General features: G+C 39.5%; 1 protein-coding gene across 1 annotated transcript in view; it reads left to right on the top strand.

Moving 5' to 3' along the window:
* The window catches only part of oxct1a (3-oxoacid CoA transferase 1a), a 49,885-nt gene that overhangs the window by 12,848 nt on the left and 23,301 nt on the right, over positions 1 to 13,736 (top strand). The window contains exons 8-12 of the mRNA XM_031305005.2: positions 9,694 to 9,801; positions 10,140 to 10,254; positions 10,663 to 10,757; positions 11,438 to 11,486; positions 11,891 to 11,963. Of these exons, the coding sequence (XP_031160865.1) occupies positions 9,694 to 9,801; positions 10,140 to 10,254; positions 10,663 to 10,757; positions 11,438 to 11,486; positions 11,891 to 11,963 (440 nt within the window). The remainder of the gene's footprint in view (positions 1 to 9,693; positions 9,802 to 10,139; positions 10,255 to 10,662; positions 10,758 to 11,437; positions 11,487 to 11,890; positions 11,964 to 13,736) is intronic.

The following is a 13,736-nucleotide window of genomic DNA, read 5'->3' on the forward strand; positions in this document are numbered from 1 at the left end:
TTGCATTTGACTCCGTTTTTATGTCATGTTCTAATCACAAATAGTACTTTCAGACACTTGTCTGAAAGATGAACTAAATGCTTTTTTTTTCTGGCGGGGCATTCAGTGTGCTGCAGTCTGACAAATTATATCAAACAGGATTTTCAAATGTTAAATTGGAATTTATTACATTTCAAAACTATCTTCCTCACATTCAGTGGTTATTCATTTGTTTTTACTTGCTTTTTGAAAACTAACAATTGTGAAGTCTCTTCTTTATTTGATACACTTAAAATTCCGAAAATAAAATAATAAGTAAACATGTATCCAAATGTAAAATAAATACCAAATAAATAATAAAATCGTATTTTAAATATGTATTTGGAATGACATTCATTAGGCGTGTGTTTAAGTACTTGGAATCCCATTAGAGCTTTATCTTATCATCTTATCAGGTCAGGTGTCAGATTGTACCCGCCATTTTTTTTATGGTGCCTTTTTTATGGCAGTGCGGGTAACATACTGTATGAACATTGTCTATGACAGGCCTACTTATTGGTGACAATAAAATGATACACTTGTATTTTAATACCCATTAAGAACATTTTATCTCTGATACTGAACAAATTACCATCTCTGAAAATAAATGTATCTTGAGGATTCATTCTCAGTCATAAATCTGGTGATATGGTGTCAGTATTGACCCTGCTGTCTTGGTGCACTAGTTAATGCTTGTTAAAGAACAAACAGACAGGTTCAGGTGTTATGAAGCTATTCATTTAACTTGTAGCACGGCTTGGCGGTTGAGGCCAGTGTGCCGCAAGCTCTCTGACGATCATGTGACAGAGTGAGCTGCTTGTCGGCTGTACCAGATTTCTTTCTCTGTAGCCTACATGCAGCCCAGAAGGCTGAAGCTGTTCAGGGGTGAAGCAATTCATTGCAATCAAAGGGCAAAAATGTCAGAACATCGTGCCGGCGACTGACACGACAAGGGCAAATTGGGTAGAATAAATATTATGCACTTCTCTTGCATTGCATTTAACCACTTAAGTCTACATTGTGTTACGTGATAAAAACAAAAATGTAATAGACAAACAGGAACAGCAAACATAAGTCAAAAGAAGTTAAATAAAAAAAAAAAAAAAAATAACCTCTCATAGGCATTTCATATAATCATTCCAAAAATTATATATCAAATGACATATGTTATTTTTTCCAGAGGAGAGGTTATTAACATTTGCCGAACCCAATATGTAACAGTCGGCCTGTTTGACTTTTTCCAAAATAATGCAATTGATTTTTTAGCAAAAGACACAAATCTATCATTATTTGTTCACTTTTTGTGTACTTGTGATCTTTGGGGTAGAGTCCTAAAATAAAAAAGGTTTCATCAAAACATCTTTTAAGATAATCTTTTCTATTGTTTTTTTACTTTCCTCCCAAAAAGCTTTGACCTTACTGCATTGCCACACACAATGTACCCTTTTCTATCAAGCATTTTATACATAGACCAGGAATGTTACCGTTATATTTATTTAATTTAACTGGCGTGATATAGGTTCTCATAGTCCATTTATACTGTAGCAGTTTAAACCTTGTGTTGACTGATTGGGAGTGAACCTTTGTGCAGTTTGATCCCCAGTCCTCTGAAGAGATCTCTTTTCCCATGTCTTTACTCCATAAATTCCGTTTACAATTTGAGTTCTCTGATGAGTTGGACACTAATAAATCATATAGCTCTGATAGACAGCCTAAGCAAAGGTGCTATATCAGACATAATTTTTTCCAAGTTGGATGTTATAGGTTTGGTTATAAGACTATTTTGACTCGTTCTTATGAAACTTTTGAGTTAAAGAAATAAATAAATAAAAATTTTTATCTATGTCACACTTACGTTTGATTTCTTCAAATGACATCATATTATCTGAGTTGGGCAGGTACAAGTCCTGAACCTTTTCTAATCCTTTCGTTGCCCACGTTCTAAATACAGCATCTGCTCTCCCTGGAGTGAAGTGCTGGTTTCCCCAAATGGGACTGTACTAAGACAATAGGTTAGGTTCTTTGATACATTTTTCCTGATACATACATTTACTTATTCTAAACTACAATAGGCACAAAGGGTGTCAGAAAACGAGATAACACAAAAGCACTTTGAAAATTACCAGATCATCATCAGCTCCTGCCATGGTTACTAGGCAACCAAACCCTGCTATTCAATTGTTGAGTGCTCCACGGTATCCAGCTGGTTTAGTTATTCCCTTATCGCAGTTACAGTAAAAGGCCCCTATTGCATTGTGGGATACCATACACCAGAGACTGAATCAAAGCAGTTGGACTATCAGTCACAGTAAAAGACTCAACTGTATTCTGTTACTGTGGCAATGTAGTATAGTGGCGTGGGTGTTGGTGTGCATGAACAACCAGCCAGTCATGCATTAATTAAATTAATGTATTTTTCAGTATGTTGTGTTGGTTGAACCAAGCTAGAGGTCTAATTGCATATAAATGACCTCCATCCCCCAGGGTTAAGCCTTAGCCTCCCACTGTACATATGTGTTGAAACAAAAATAGCTACAAAAAACCTATACATTTGCAAAAAATGTGTTTGTTTTTTTTAAATTTTTTTTACAATGTTTGGCCTCAGAATGATAGTTGTTATCATCGTGGTACGTAATGCTTTGTTGGTCCCTGCTGGAATTTGAACTGTTTATCACAGCCCACACGTTTATTGCATTTATCAGCACTTTTTATGCCTTGTTGAGTTTTCTTGCCTTGTTTTTGACCCTTGACTAATTCCATTGCTCAAGCTACTGTTGGCAAATAATTATAAATCCGCTCATTTTCCCAATCATTTTCTGCTTAAAGATGTTTATCAATTAGCTATTGTACATAAGATGTGTAATTAATGTCATCATTTCTGTCTGCAGAAAGTTGTGGGGAAGGGTGTTGTGGGTATGAACATGTTGTCTGTCCCGTTTCTACCCCTTCTTTGGTTTACCACCACAATGTTGTAAAAGTGATATAAAGCTTAATTTAATAGAATCTGTATGTGCTAGATGTAAAAAATCTGTATTGTGCAATATAGTAATGGCACTTGTTTTCAAGCAGTATATCTATAAAGGTTACACACTAGTGAGTCCTCATTTTGACATACTTTAGTATGTGACACCAGCAAAGTTAACATTGTCCTCAGTATTGAGTCACTTTTTTCTTTTTTAACTTTGAGCTGAAACCTCTCCAGAGCAAACGGTGGTAATTGCAGGGCAGGCTAGGCTACAACCACAGCACATTTCTGTAATAACAATGGACAGATGGGTGTAAAAGCCTTTTGACATCCTTGACATCCTTTTTTCCCCCCTAACAGTGTGTGTATGCTTGTTTGTAGGAAAAAATGCGTCATCATGACACTGATAGCATTGACATTGTATTTAGGTCCCCATTTGACATGTGAGACTACACATCAATTCATGAATTAGCTACCTTGATAGTAATAGAGGACAATAAAATGTATTTATAGTACACTAAGAGGTGATCTCATGAATTAAAGGAGCAATATGTACTACTGACAGCTAGTGTTTAAAATGGGTACTGCAGTCCAAATTCAAAATACTGTAGAGAGTTGTCTCCCCTCGGCCCCTCCTTGCAGACTCGAAGCTCACGTGGGTTGCCAGGTTGAGAACGCTGAACCCAACGTCCGCTCGACTTCAATGTTAGCTAGATGTTGGCTATGTTGACGGTCATAGATAAATATACGTGTATATCTCTATGGTTGATGGTATCCTAAAAACAAAAGCCCACTGCTCCGAAAATACACACTTTGCAGTTGGGGTTCAGTGACTGCCAGCCTTACTGTGTTCCAGACTCCGTTAACAATACAAATTAAATAAACATATACCCTTTTTTTCCATAAAGATGATAACCTTGTCTAAGTTTATGTGTAGATGAATACAAAACTTTTTTTCTTTTTTTAACCTTTATTTATTCAGGGAAGGTTCACTGAGAGGCAACCTCTCTTTTGCAGGATCATATTCACACAGTTACACATTCATACCTGGAAGCTGCCCGGTACAACCACAGTCTGATCTGCTGACCACTGAGCAGCTCCACTGGTGGGGTTGGGGTTAAGGGCCTTGCTCAGTGGTGGTAATGAGGGAGGGACAAGCGCTGCTCTTTCACTTTCCCCACCCAGATTTTATCCTGTCGGTCTGGGGATTGAGCCGACGACCTCCCGGTCGCAAGGTCGCTTCTTTAACCTTTAGGCCACCACTGCCACTGTTGTTGCGTTGTATTAACAAAATAATTTACTACAAGTCTTTACGCTGTACATTACACATTATAGTTGCATGCCAACAAAGTGGGAATCATCTTAACGTCCATCTTTACTGTCCAACATTTCAAAACCGTGAAGCTGATGATAGTAGCCACAAGAATATTCCATAACATAACATACCATACATTGCAGAGCAACATGTGGAGAATGTTATTAAGGCTACACGGTTGTTTTGCCAAAGTTAAGTTATGTTAGTTAGGAAGTCAAACTTGCGGTTTTAGCATAACAGCGTTGTGATTTAGAAATTATCCCCCCACATCTGAGTTTCATGTGGCGCATTCGCACAGGATAAGCGAAGCCTGTGATTTTACTCGAATTTACTGACATATATGTACCCCGAGAATTGAGTACCCAGAGGCGCGCGGAGGACGGCCAGGGCGAGGCCGCCGCACAGAGGTTCCGTATCTTTTTGGCCCAGGGCCAGTAGAAGTTACCAGAGGTGCATACCCTATCCCGCCGCGGCGGCAAACACACAGCATCACCGTCAGAAGGGAGCGCGTCGACTCGGGGACGGGGAGCCCCCCACGATCCCATCCGTCTTTGCGAAAGAGGGACAAAAAGGCGCACAAGAAACAAAAACCTTGAAAAAATGATATACGACCCCGCCAAATCACAGACATGTCGATTCGCATGGGACTAATATCACAGGACCCCGGTGTTCGGCGAAATATAGTAGGTAATTTGCGGGGGTATTTTGACTTTACAAATTATAGACATGGCCGATTCGCACGCGATTAAGATCACAGACAACCTCTGTAATTATTACAAATGACAAGAGGTCACCAGGTAACACTTGTCCCGTGTGAATAGGGCTATAAAGTCCTTCTAGGCTCTAAGCTGTCTCCATCTTTAAAATGCATCTTCAATATTTCCCCATGTTTTCCAACGTCTCTGGTCATGCAACTGTTTAGAAAGATGCCGAGTTTTTTACGTCGGGTAGACTCTATCTCTGTTGATGCAGTTCATTTGGTTGCTCCCTCCATGGCTGCAGCACGCTGTGTTTCATATCTGGCAAGCAGACCGGTGTGTCAAAATGGGCAGTGGACGACAACACACAGACCAAAACAAAAACGGATATTCTGGACCAGAATGGAAATTTCTAAGGTGAACGCTTTAAGAGTACTGGCTTTAGCATTGTTGTTCAAGAAGAAAGTATTTCAATTTAGCATGTTTCCTTAATATCTGATGACATATCATGGTCATTTTGTGATTTAATACAGTAAATATATTACATATTACACATATCTAGTAAGCCAAGGAATAAAATGGAATAATGTAGCCGAGTTACAAGACCAAATACTATTCTATGTTCATGTGTCAATTCTCTGAAATGAAGTTTAGGTCGTCTTTTTGTCCATTTCTGTTTTTGTGCGCATAATAAACATAATATTCATATCGGCGTCTAAAGTGGTCGACTGAATGTAGTCTGAGGTCAGGCCTCTCCTGCATTAATTCAAACATTTGAAGGTACAGTCTCATGTTAAGCTGAACAGAAAAGCTAATATTTAATAACCAGTGTGTACAGCGTACAGTACCTTTTTAATGATACTGCTAGCAGTATTTAATCATCTGCACTGCCAAGAACGTTTTTGCTAAAGCACTGCTTCAATTTATAATACGTCTTCCTGAATGGACACACTGAGCGTTTGGGTGATGGCATTGACTTGTGTAAGAATAAGTTTTGCATAGACTAAAATAGGCAGAAAAGGGGAAAGTAAATATAGATTAAAAAAAGATGATGGGAGCCATTAGAAGGGGAAGACAGATTTGCTGAACATATAAACAGAATGTTTGAATTGGCAAATTTGCATGTTCTATGCTCTGACTATAAGTTCAAAGTCCCATGATGACTATCATCTGAATATGAAGCACATTGCACGGAGGCTTATGTGTTCTTTGAAATCTAAACCTTACCATTTGAGCATAGAGTGGAGTTCCAAATCCTTATGACACAATGTCCTTTGGTGTGCAGTGTGTGTCGTTTGAAAAATGTATTTTTAGTTCCTGTAATGTTGTTAGGGTTTGTATTGGCTGGCTGTCTCCCATTCTCTGGATACCATGACGGCTGTCATAGGTGAGGCAAGTTTCCACTGAGAGGAAACAGATTGCTCATGTTGTCAGTATTCTGGGTTACAGGATAAAGTCAGAGCTAAGCCCAGAAAGTGGCAGCAGAGCATGGCCAAGTGCCCACACACATACACACATACGCACACTGGGAGGAAGATGGAGAGGCTATAAAAAAACAGGATAATTAGAGTGTGGTGTCACTGTTATCCTCATGCTCTGTCACCCGTAGCCACACCATCTCTTTCTTCTGAGTGTCCCATCTCAGTATGCGCACAAAGACATGCGCACGAACACAACACAAACATGAAGGATTGAGGAAACACTGTATGCAACACCACTGTTGAGTGTTTACTGTATTCTAGGAATCTGGTAGCATTGTGATCCAATCAGTTTGAGATTTACAAGATTTGACAAGGCTTTCAGCCTAAAAAAGCACAAACCCTTGAAAAAATGCTTGTTGTGTCCCCAGAGGGCACTTTGATTCCCTATATTCTCTTGCCAGTATAATTTATGCTTTGCTCTGGGCTCATTGTTGTGAAAATCATTCTCTACAGATACAGGAATATCAATGTGTGTGTCTGTGCGTGTGCCTGTTTGCTTGCTCCACACCTGCTTGTGTGTGTGTTATTCTAGTGTTTTTTATTTTATTTCCATACTTCTATCCGTCCCCGTCCGTTGATCATCCTGTCTGAACTGCATCTGAGCACTGGTGCAGGCGGGACACATCACCTAGATGAAAGGAACAGGAGGCTTTTTTTATGTACACAGCGCATTTAAATTGTATGAGCTTGTTATTGTGCTGGGACTTAGCTTTGGAAGGCTAATTGAAAATCGAGCTGAATACATGGTTTGTTTGCATGTGTTTGAGAGCCCAACAAACGGACATGGAGAAACCCATTTCTGAGGTGTGATTTCATTGTTCATTAAATTAATTCATCTGAAGTCTTAAAATTCATACCACCAAATATTTGTCGTGATTCCCTTGCACCCGAGTCTTCCCTATTTTATTACTGTAACTGTTTTATAATGTGATGAGCTCAATCTTGCATGATGAAGATGTCTATGTAAATCATCATTCTCACAAAAGACAGATCGAGCCCCCACAGAAAGATGTGGGTGGATGTGTGGGACTACTGTATCAATTCTCTCGCGCTACCAATCTCATCTTGCATGGCCTCGTTTTCTCTGTGGAGCATCAGAGATTTACCATAACCCGACCAAGGGAACCGGGAAGAGTCTAAAATCACTTGCCCTGAGTGGCCCTAGCTCACCACAGACCAAAGCCTACGTATCCATGACAACGCTAAGATGGGATCCACTCTTAGCCATTGACTCCTCTCAGTCAGCGCTGAGTGCTGAGGGAGGAAGTGGAGATACAGAGAGCTTCAATTGAATTTGCTCTGAACGGCTGCCTGCCCCCATGTAAATGGAATAAGTAGGTTACACTCTGAGCTACACAGGAGTGAAGCACAGAAATGTGAAAGGGAGGGTGAGAATTACTGTATATTGCCATGGTTAAGTCCCCTTTTGGTCCCCAAAGATGTGATGATAACGCTCTTCTTTTTTCATTTAATTTTGTGTCATTTCAAGTGCTTTTCCCCCCTTGAAGAATCTTCAGGAAAAACTAAATTGTGTCTCCTCCCTCTTGGGAGTCTCTTCTTTTTGATAAAGGAAAATCAGTCCTCCTTAAACAATGCCCACTATGCCTTCCCAGCTTAGTTTGAATCTTATGTTGACTTAAAATCTCAGGGACCACTGTGTTTAATAACACAGCCTACAAATATGAGCATGATGTCTGAGTTTTAGGAGCTAGAGCAGGCTAAAATGTGCAGCAAGATTTTGTGGAGCCCACACGTGCTGTCCCTGAACACCTGAATGAGTGGAAGCTGTAGGCTCAGTTTATAGCAGTTCCTTATGTTACCTGAGGAGGAGGGAGCAGGTGCAGTCATTCTGGGATTTCTATCCCGGACATGTTGAATCAACTCTGCTCAAATCAATAGCCATTTCCATCTGTGTCTAGTTAGTCAGACATAAATAACTCTTTATGGTGCACGTTTGTCTCAGAGTCAGGAACATATCATTTGGTAGATATCTGAGACGTGTACCTTATCATATGCTACCATATTAAATGTAATCAAGTGTTATGAGGGTATATTTAGAGAATATAAGGGGCCAATTTTATAGCAGCTCCACTGAGATTCACAGAATAAGCTGAGCTGAAATGTAAACCTTGTAAGAGAGTCTTGAGGATGGGGGTTGTGGAATAGACCTAAAAAGAAAAATAAATTAAAAGAAGATATGTAGCTAAAAGTAAAATGTGTTTTTTTTTGTCTTTTGTGTTTGGTTAGACCAAAATCCTCCACGAACCCCTACTCTCCATCGCCTTTGATACCAGTGTGTCATATATTTTATTATGTTTTAACAACTGTATACTACTATCCCTGTATGGATGTGATATGATTTCTATCTTTGTTGTCGGCCTGGTCCAGGTTAAACTCTTTGTGAAACATGAACAAACACAAACAATGAATGCCATAGAACTTTCTTTTATTATCCAGTTTGACAGTCAGTTATAACGGAAAAAGAACATAAATAAACTAAATTTACTTTAACGTAGATTTTCTTTAGGGCTTTATTATGTGGTATCGGATCAGTGCATAAACTCCAGTACTTCCCGATACCAGCGTTTTAGGTAGTATCGGAGGCGATACCGATACTGGTATCGGTATCGGAACATCTCTACTTTGATCCAAGGATCAAGCTATGTTCGCTGGGCTTGTTGTGTCTTCTGTTTTTAGTCAGCCAAGCTGGCTTTGGGTACACACACAGCTTTCAGAGGACTCTGGAGTTGCTAAATAAATAAATGCAACACCTTCTCCCACAAATATTTACCCTCTCTTCCCAGTGAAAGAGACGACAGTAGCAGAATTTTTAAACCTGTGAGATCATATCTGGAGTCTAAATGTCTGCTTGTGCGTCATACTCACTGTTGTTTGTAGCTCAAATTTAGGATTTAATATCAAACTAATTATAAGACGCACATCTGCTGTAAAATAACAGTTGAGCATTTCTATTCTCTTTTCTTTTTTTTGGCCTTTAAAATTACACAATCATTTCTTGAGATTAGCCCGCAGGATGGCAAAAAACTCTTGTGGTCTTTATCTGTTAATCTGTTAAATGTCATAGCTGGGTAGGCAGAGTTATATCCTGGTAGCACAGTTCCATTAGTGTGTGGTTTCCTTATCTGAACTTTAATCTCAATGGTTGTGAGACATTGTACAGGTGAAGGTGGAGCTCATCACTCTCTGTCTCTGTAGGTGGAGGAGGTGGTGGATGTCGGGACCTTTGCTGAAGAGGACATCCACATACCCAGCATCTACGTCAACAGGGTTGTCCAGGGAGCCAGCTACGAGAAAAGGATTGAGGTACAAAACGTGGCCTTTTAGAGCTTGAATGAATAAAGAGAGATTATACATAGAAACCATTTTCTCTGTAGTTTATGAATTATGTCATTATGTGAAAGTCACTATTAAAAAATATGTTCCTTTCAACAATTGGTTTAATTAATAAAAAAATTATAAATAATTATTCCGATAACAATTAAATGTAGAGTCAACCACTTTCTGACATAAGCTATTGTAGCAGGGTTTTACATTTCCATCATTGAAACGCACATACTAGCTGTGTACTAGCTGTACTCATACAGAAATAGCCTCTCAACATGCTGTCCCCCTGTGCCTCATATATCTCTGTATGGTTCCAGAAACGCACAGTAAAGAAAAGCCAAGATGAGAAGCCCAAACCAAAGAAGGACTCCGATATTGTTCGGGAAAGGATCATTCGACGGGCTGCTCTGGAGTTTGAGGATGGGATGTATGGTATCCTTTTAAAGAATACAAGGAGTGAGCAAATTATGGAATTGGATAACTTTTTTCTCTAGGTTCCTCCCTTTAATTATCAACAAAACCAGGTGTTGGCCAATAGCCACAACAAAAAGAAAGCTGTGCCGTGGTTTTTTTATTTTCAGCACACAATGAATAATTGGTAGGCTTTATACTTCTGTGGGTTTGAGCATTGTCCACACAACAAATCTTTCGAACTTAATCACACAACATGACTGTTATAATGAGAATGAGAGGGACAAATGTCCAAGTACGATGTGCAGTGTATGGTAGTCTGTCATAGCAGCTTTCAACAATATTATACATTTCTCTTCATCTTAATACTGAATTCCATTCCATGATTACAAATGTAAAAGTTACCATCTTTAACAAAGATCCAATCAGCTAACCTTGGTATTGGTATCCCCATGCTGGCCAGCAACTTTATAAAACCAGACATCACTCTACACCTCCAAAGTGAAAATGGAATTTTGGGACTGGTAAGATGCCTACAGAGAGCTTTCTTCACACTCAGGCTTCAGTGCTTTCAATCTCAACTGAACAAGCTAACGAGCAGCATATTTTCTGATCTGTGTGTAGACGGTCGTTTTAAGCAGCAGTAAACGTTTTGAAACTGAATTGTGCTCTGAGCATGTAGCAAGATAAATAGCCACTCGTTTGAGCAGTATCAATCCCAGTTTGGGCCGTAGGTTAAAATGTGCTGGGTTTGTTAGAGAACAGATTGTGGCAGTTTGACACTTTCTCTTCCGTTATTCTTTCTCACAATCATTATTTGCTGGCTGAGCCTTTAACAAAGGCTGCTGCTGCAACTAGGGTATATTTCCAATCATTTGTGTTGACAGGAGAATAGGGCCTAAGCTAATTTTTATTTAGCCTTTTTTTTATTATGAGTGCCAGTTTTAAAGAGACCTTGTCCTCTCCTCTCCCCTCGACTTCTCCTATATCTCCTCTCCCCTTTTTTACTCTCCTCTGCATCCAAAACGATTGCTCCCTTTGTTGAGCACAGCGAAAATCAATGTCTCATCAAATCACCAAAATGTGATTGTGTCTGTCTCTCCCTTGAAAGATCATGGCCGGTGAGGCTGAGTGATGTGTGAGTGTATGTGTGGCTGCCCGCCTGTGCACTCATTCTTGTATATCCTCACTTGTCTCTGCATAGGGCCCATACCCCACTGAGGATGCAGTGGATGCAGACCTGATTAACGCTGGTGAGGGTTATCCTAATCAGAAATTCCCAATGATAGATTTATGTAAACGTTAAAAGCAGTGGAACCACTGGTCTAACTAAATTATGTATGGATTAAGAGAGCCTTTCGGGCCAAAATGTGACTTTGCATATTTCTATCTGATTTTCTGCATTATACACACACACTTAGATGAATGCTTAATACAATGGATTCTCTGTTAAGATCACTTAATGCTTTTATTCAGATGCACTTTTAAAACGATATTAACATAATGTTGACATAATTCTCTTTCGTTCATCCATTCATTGATTTGTGTATTTCTTTAATGTATTTTGTAATTTCATTTACCATCTTTGTGATTTATGCTTAACTTTATGATTAACTTTGCTATGATAAATTCAAACTTTGTCAACTCTGCTCCACAGGGAAGGAAACTGTTACTGTTCTCCCAGGGGCTGCCTATTTCTCCAGTGATGAGTCATTTGCCATGATCCGAGGGTGAGGCCACAACACATTAGCTTTGAAAACGTATTTGCTGACTCAAAGTTTGATATGCCTGACATTTCTGGATTTACATATAGACAGCATATTCATACTCAAAAATAATGAAATAAATTAGTCACTTTTCTGAAGTCCTTGGTGGAGTTTATGCAAAAACCAAAACAACAAATCAAATATTTTCTTAATTCAATAGTTTATCACCTACAACGTACGCAAGCTATAACCATGGGATTTAACCACAGGACAAAGCCACACTTTGCAGCGCTGGCTATTAACAAATAGCTATTGTCACCAGTATAGCTAGACTGCAGCCTTGCCATATTCCCTAAGTCCCTTATTGATTTGCCAGCTGTCTGAGATTGCCCACCCGCACACCTTACAGCAGCCATTCTACTTGTCCACCCTGTGAAAATCCAATAGTGCTCATAAATAGCGCTGTTCAGTCACACACTGGCAGGGACCAAACGTAACCGTGTTTGTGTGTGCTGTTGTGAGACCACAGTTAAGAGTCCAGTCTCTCAGAAAGAATTACAACATATGGTGGATTGTGAGCTGTGTTGCCTCAAATACCACTCCAGCTACTTCTCTTACTGGAATTAAATTAAGACTTGTACGTCTTTATCACAAACCTTTCCTAGTCTCGGTATGTCTTTGTCCATCTGTTGCCACATGCAATGAAGAAACAATGAGGAATCCACTGCCATACATCTTGGTTTAAATCTATCCAACTGCAAGCACCCTATTAATGCTCCTACCTGCTCTGAAGGCATTGTTGGAAACCTCACTTAGGACTTTGAACTCCTTATTTAGGAGAAACAAAAAAAAGGACATGCTCTCTTATTAGAAAGATGAAATAACTACTTGCCCACAGAATCAGACTTTATTCTGCTTTTTTTTTTTTTTAATTACATTTTTTTGCCCGGCCCATGAACCGGCCCATAAAAGTGGTAGGACTAGATCAGCAGCCCACTGATTTTTCAATTGACACTGGGCTGGCCCAAAACACTTTAGTCAAAAATATCACATAGGCTAGGTTTTTCCATACACCCCCTACTTTCACAATGAAATGGACTAGTCCGTAACGGTGCGCAGTGCGAAAGATAAACACACAGTCAGTGACAGGGGAACTGGGAAGTACACAAACAGATAGGAAGCAAGATGATTCTAAACGTGAAAAAGAAACAAAGGTGTAGAGAAGCTGCCAAATGTGTCAAATTGACAGACATGTTTTCCAGCTCCCGTGGCTGATGATAGTGGTGGTGGTGTCGGTGTCGACGGCAGTGGTACGCACAGTGAGGAGGAGACTCAGGAGGAGAGGGACAGAGATGAGGGAGTGAGGGTAGAACCTGCGGTAAGCAGAACTCCCCTTAAAACATTTTGCTCATTGATAAAACTGAGCCAAAAACAAGTGGTGGACAAACTGTTGATGATAACACTACAACAATAAAAGAAGTAGGCATGCTATACTGTATGATTGCATTAGTTTGGCTAAGTGCGCAGGTATCTGAGATGATGTTCTCATATATATATATATATATATATATATATATATATATATATATATATATATATATATATATATATAGCTTGTTATATATAGCGTTAGTAGTTTTAAGGAGTAGGAGTTGGTATACATATTCAGGGGAGCGCAAGGACAGGTGGTATTTGTGATCTTATGTGGTGGGCCGGTCTGGGCCAAAATGCCAGGGCCGATTTTTGGTCCCAGTCCACCCCTGTCTGCTATTACAGTACATTTATGTATAATTGGCA

Source organism: Sander lucioperca, chromosome 2, assembly GCF_008315115.2.
Source record: "Sander lucioperca isolate FBNREF2018 chromosome 2, SLUC_FBN_1.2, whole genome shotgun sequence".
In the NCBI taxonomy this organism is placed as follows: Eukaryota; Metazoa; Chordata; class Actinopteri; order Perciformes; family Percidae; genus Sander; species Sander lucioperca.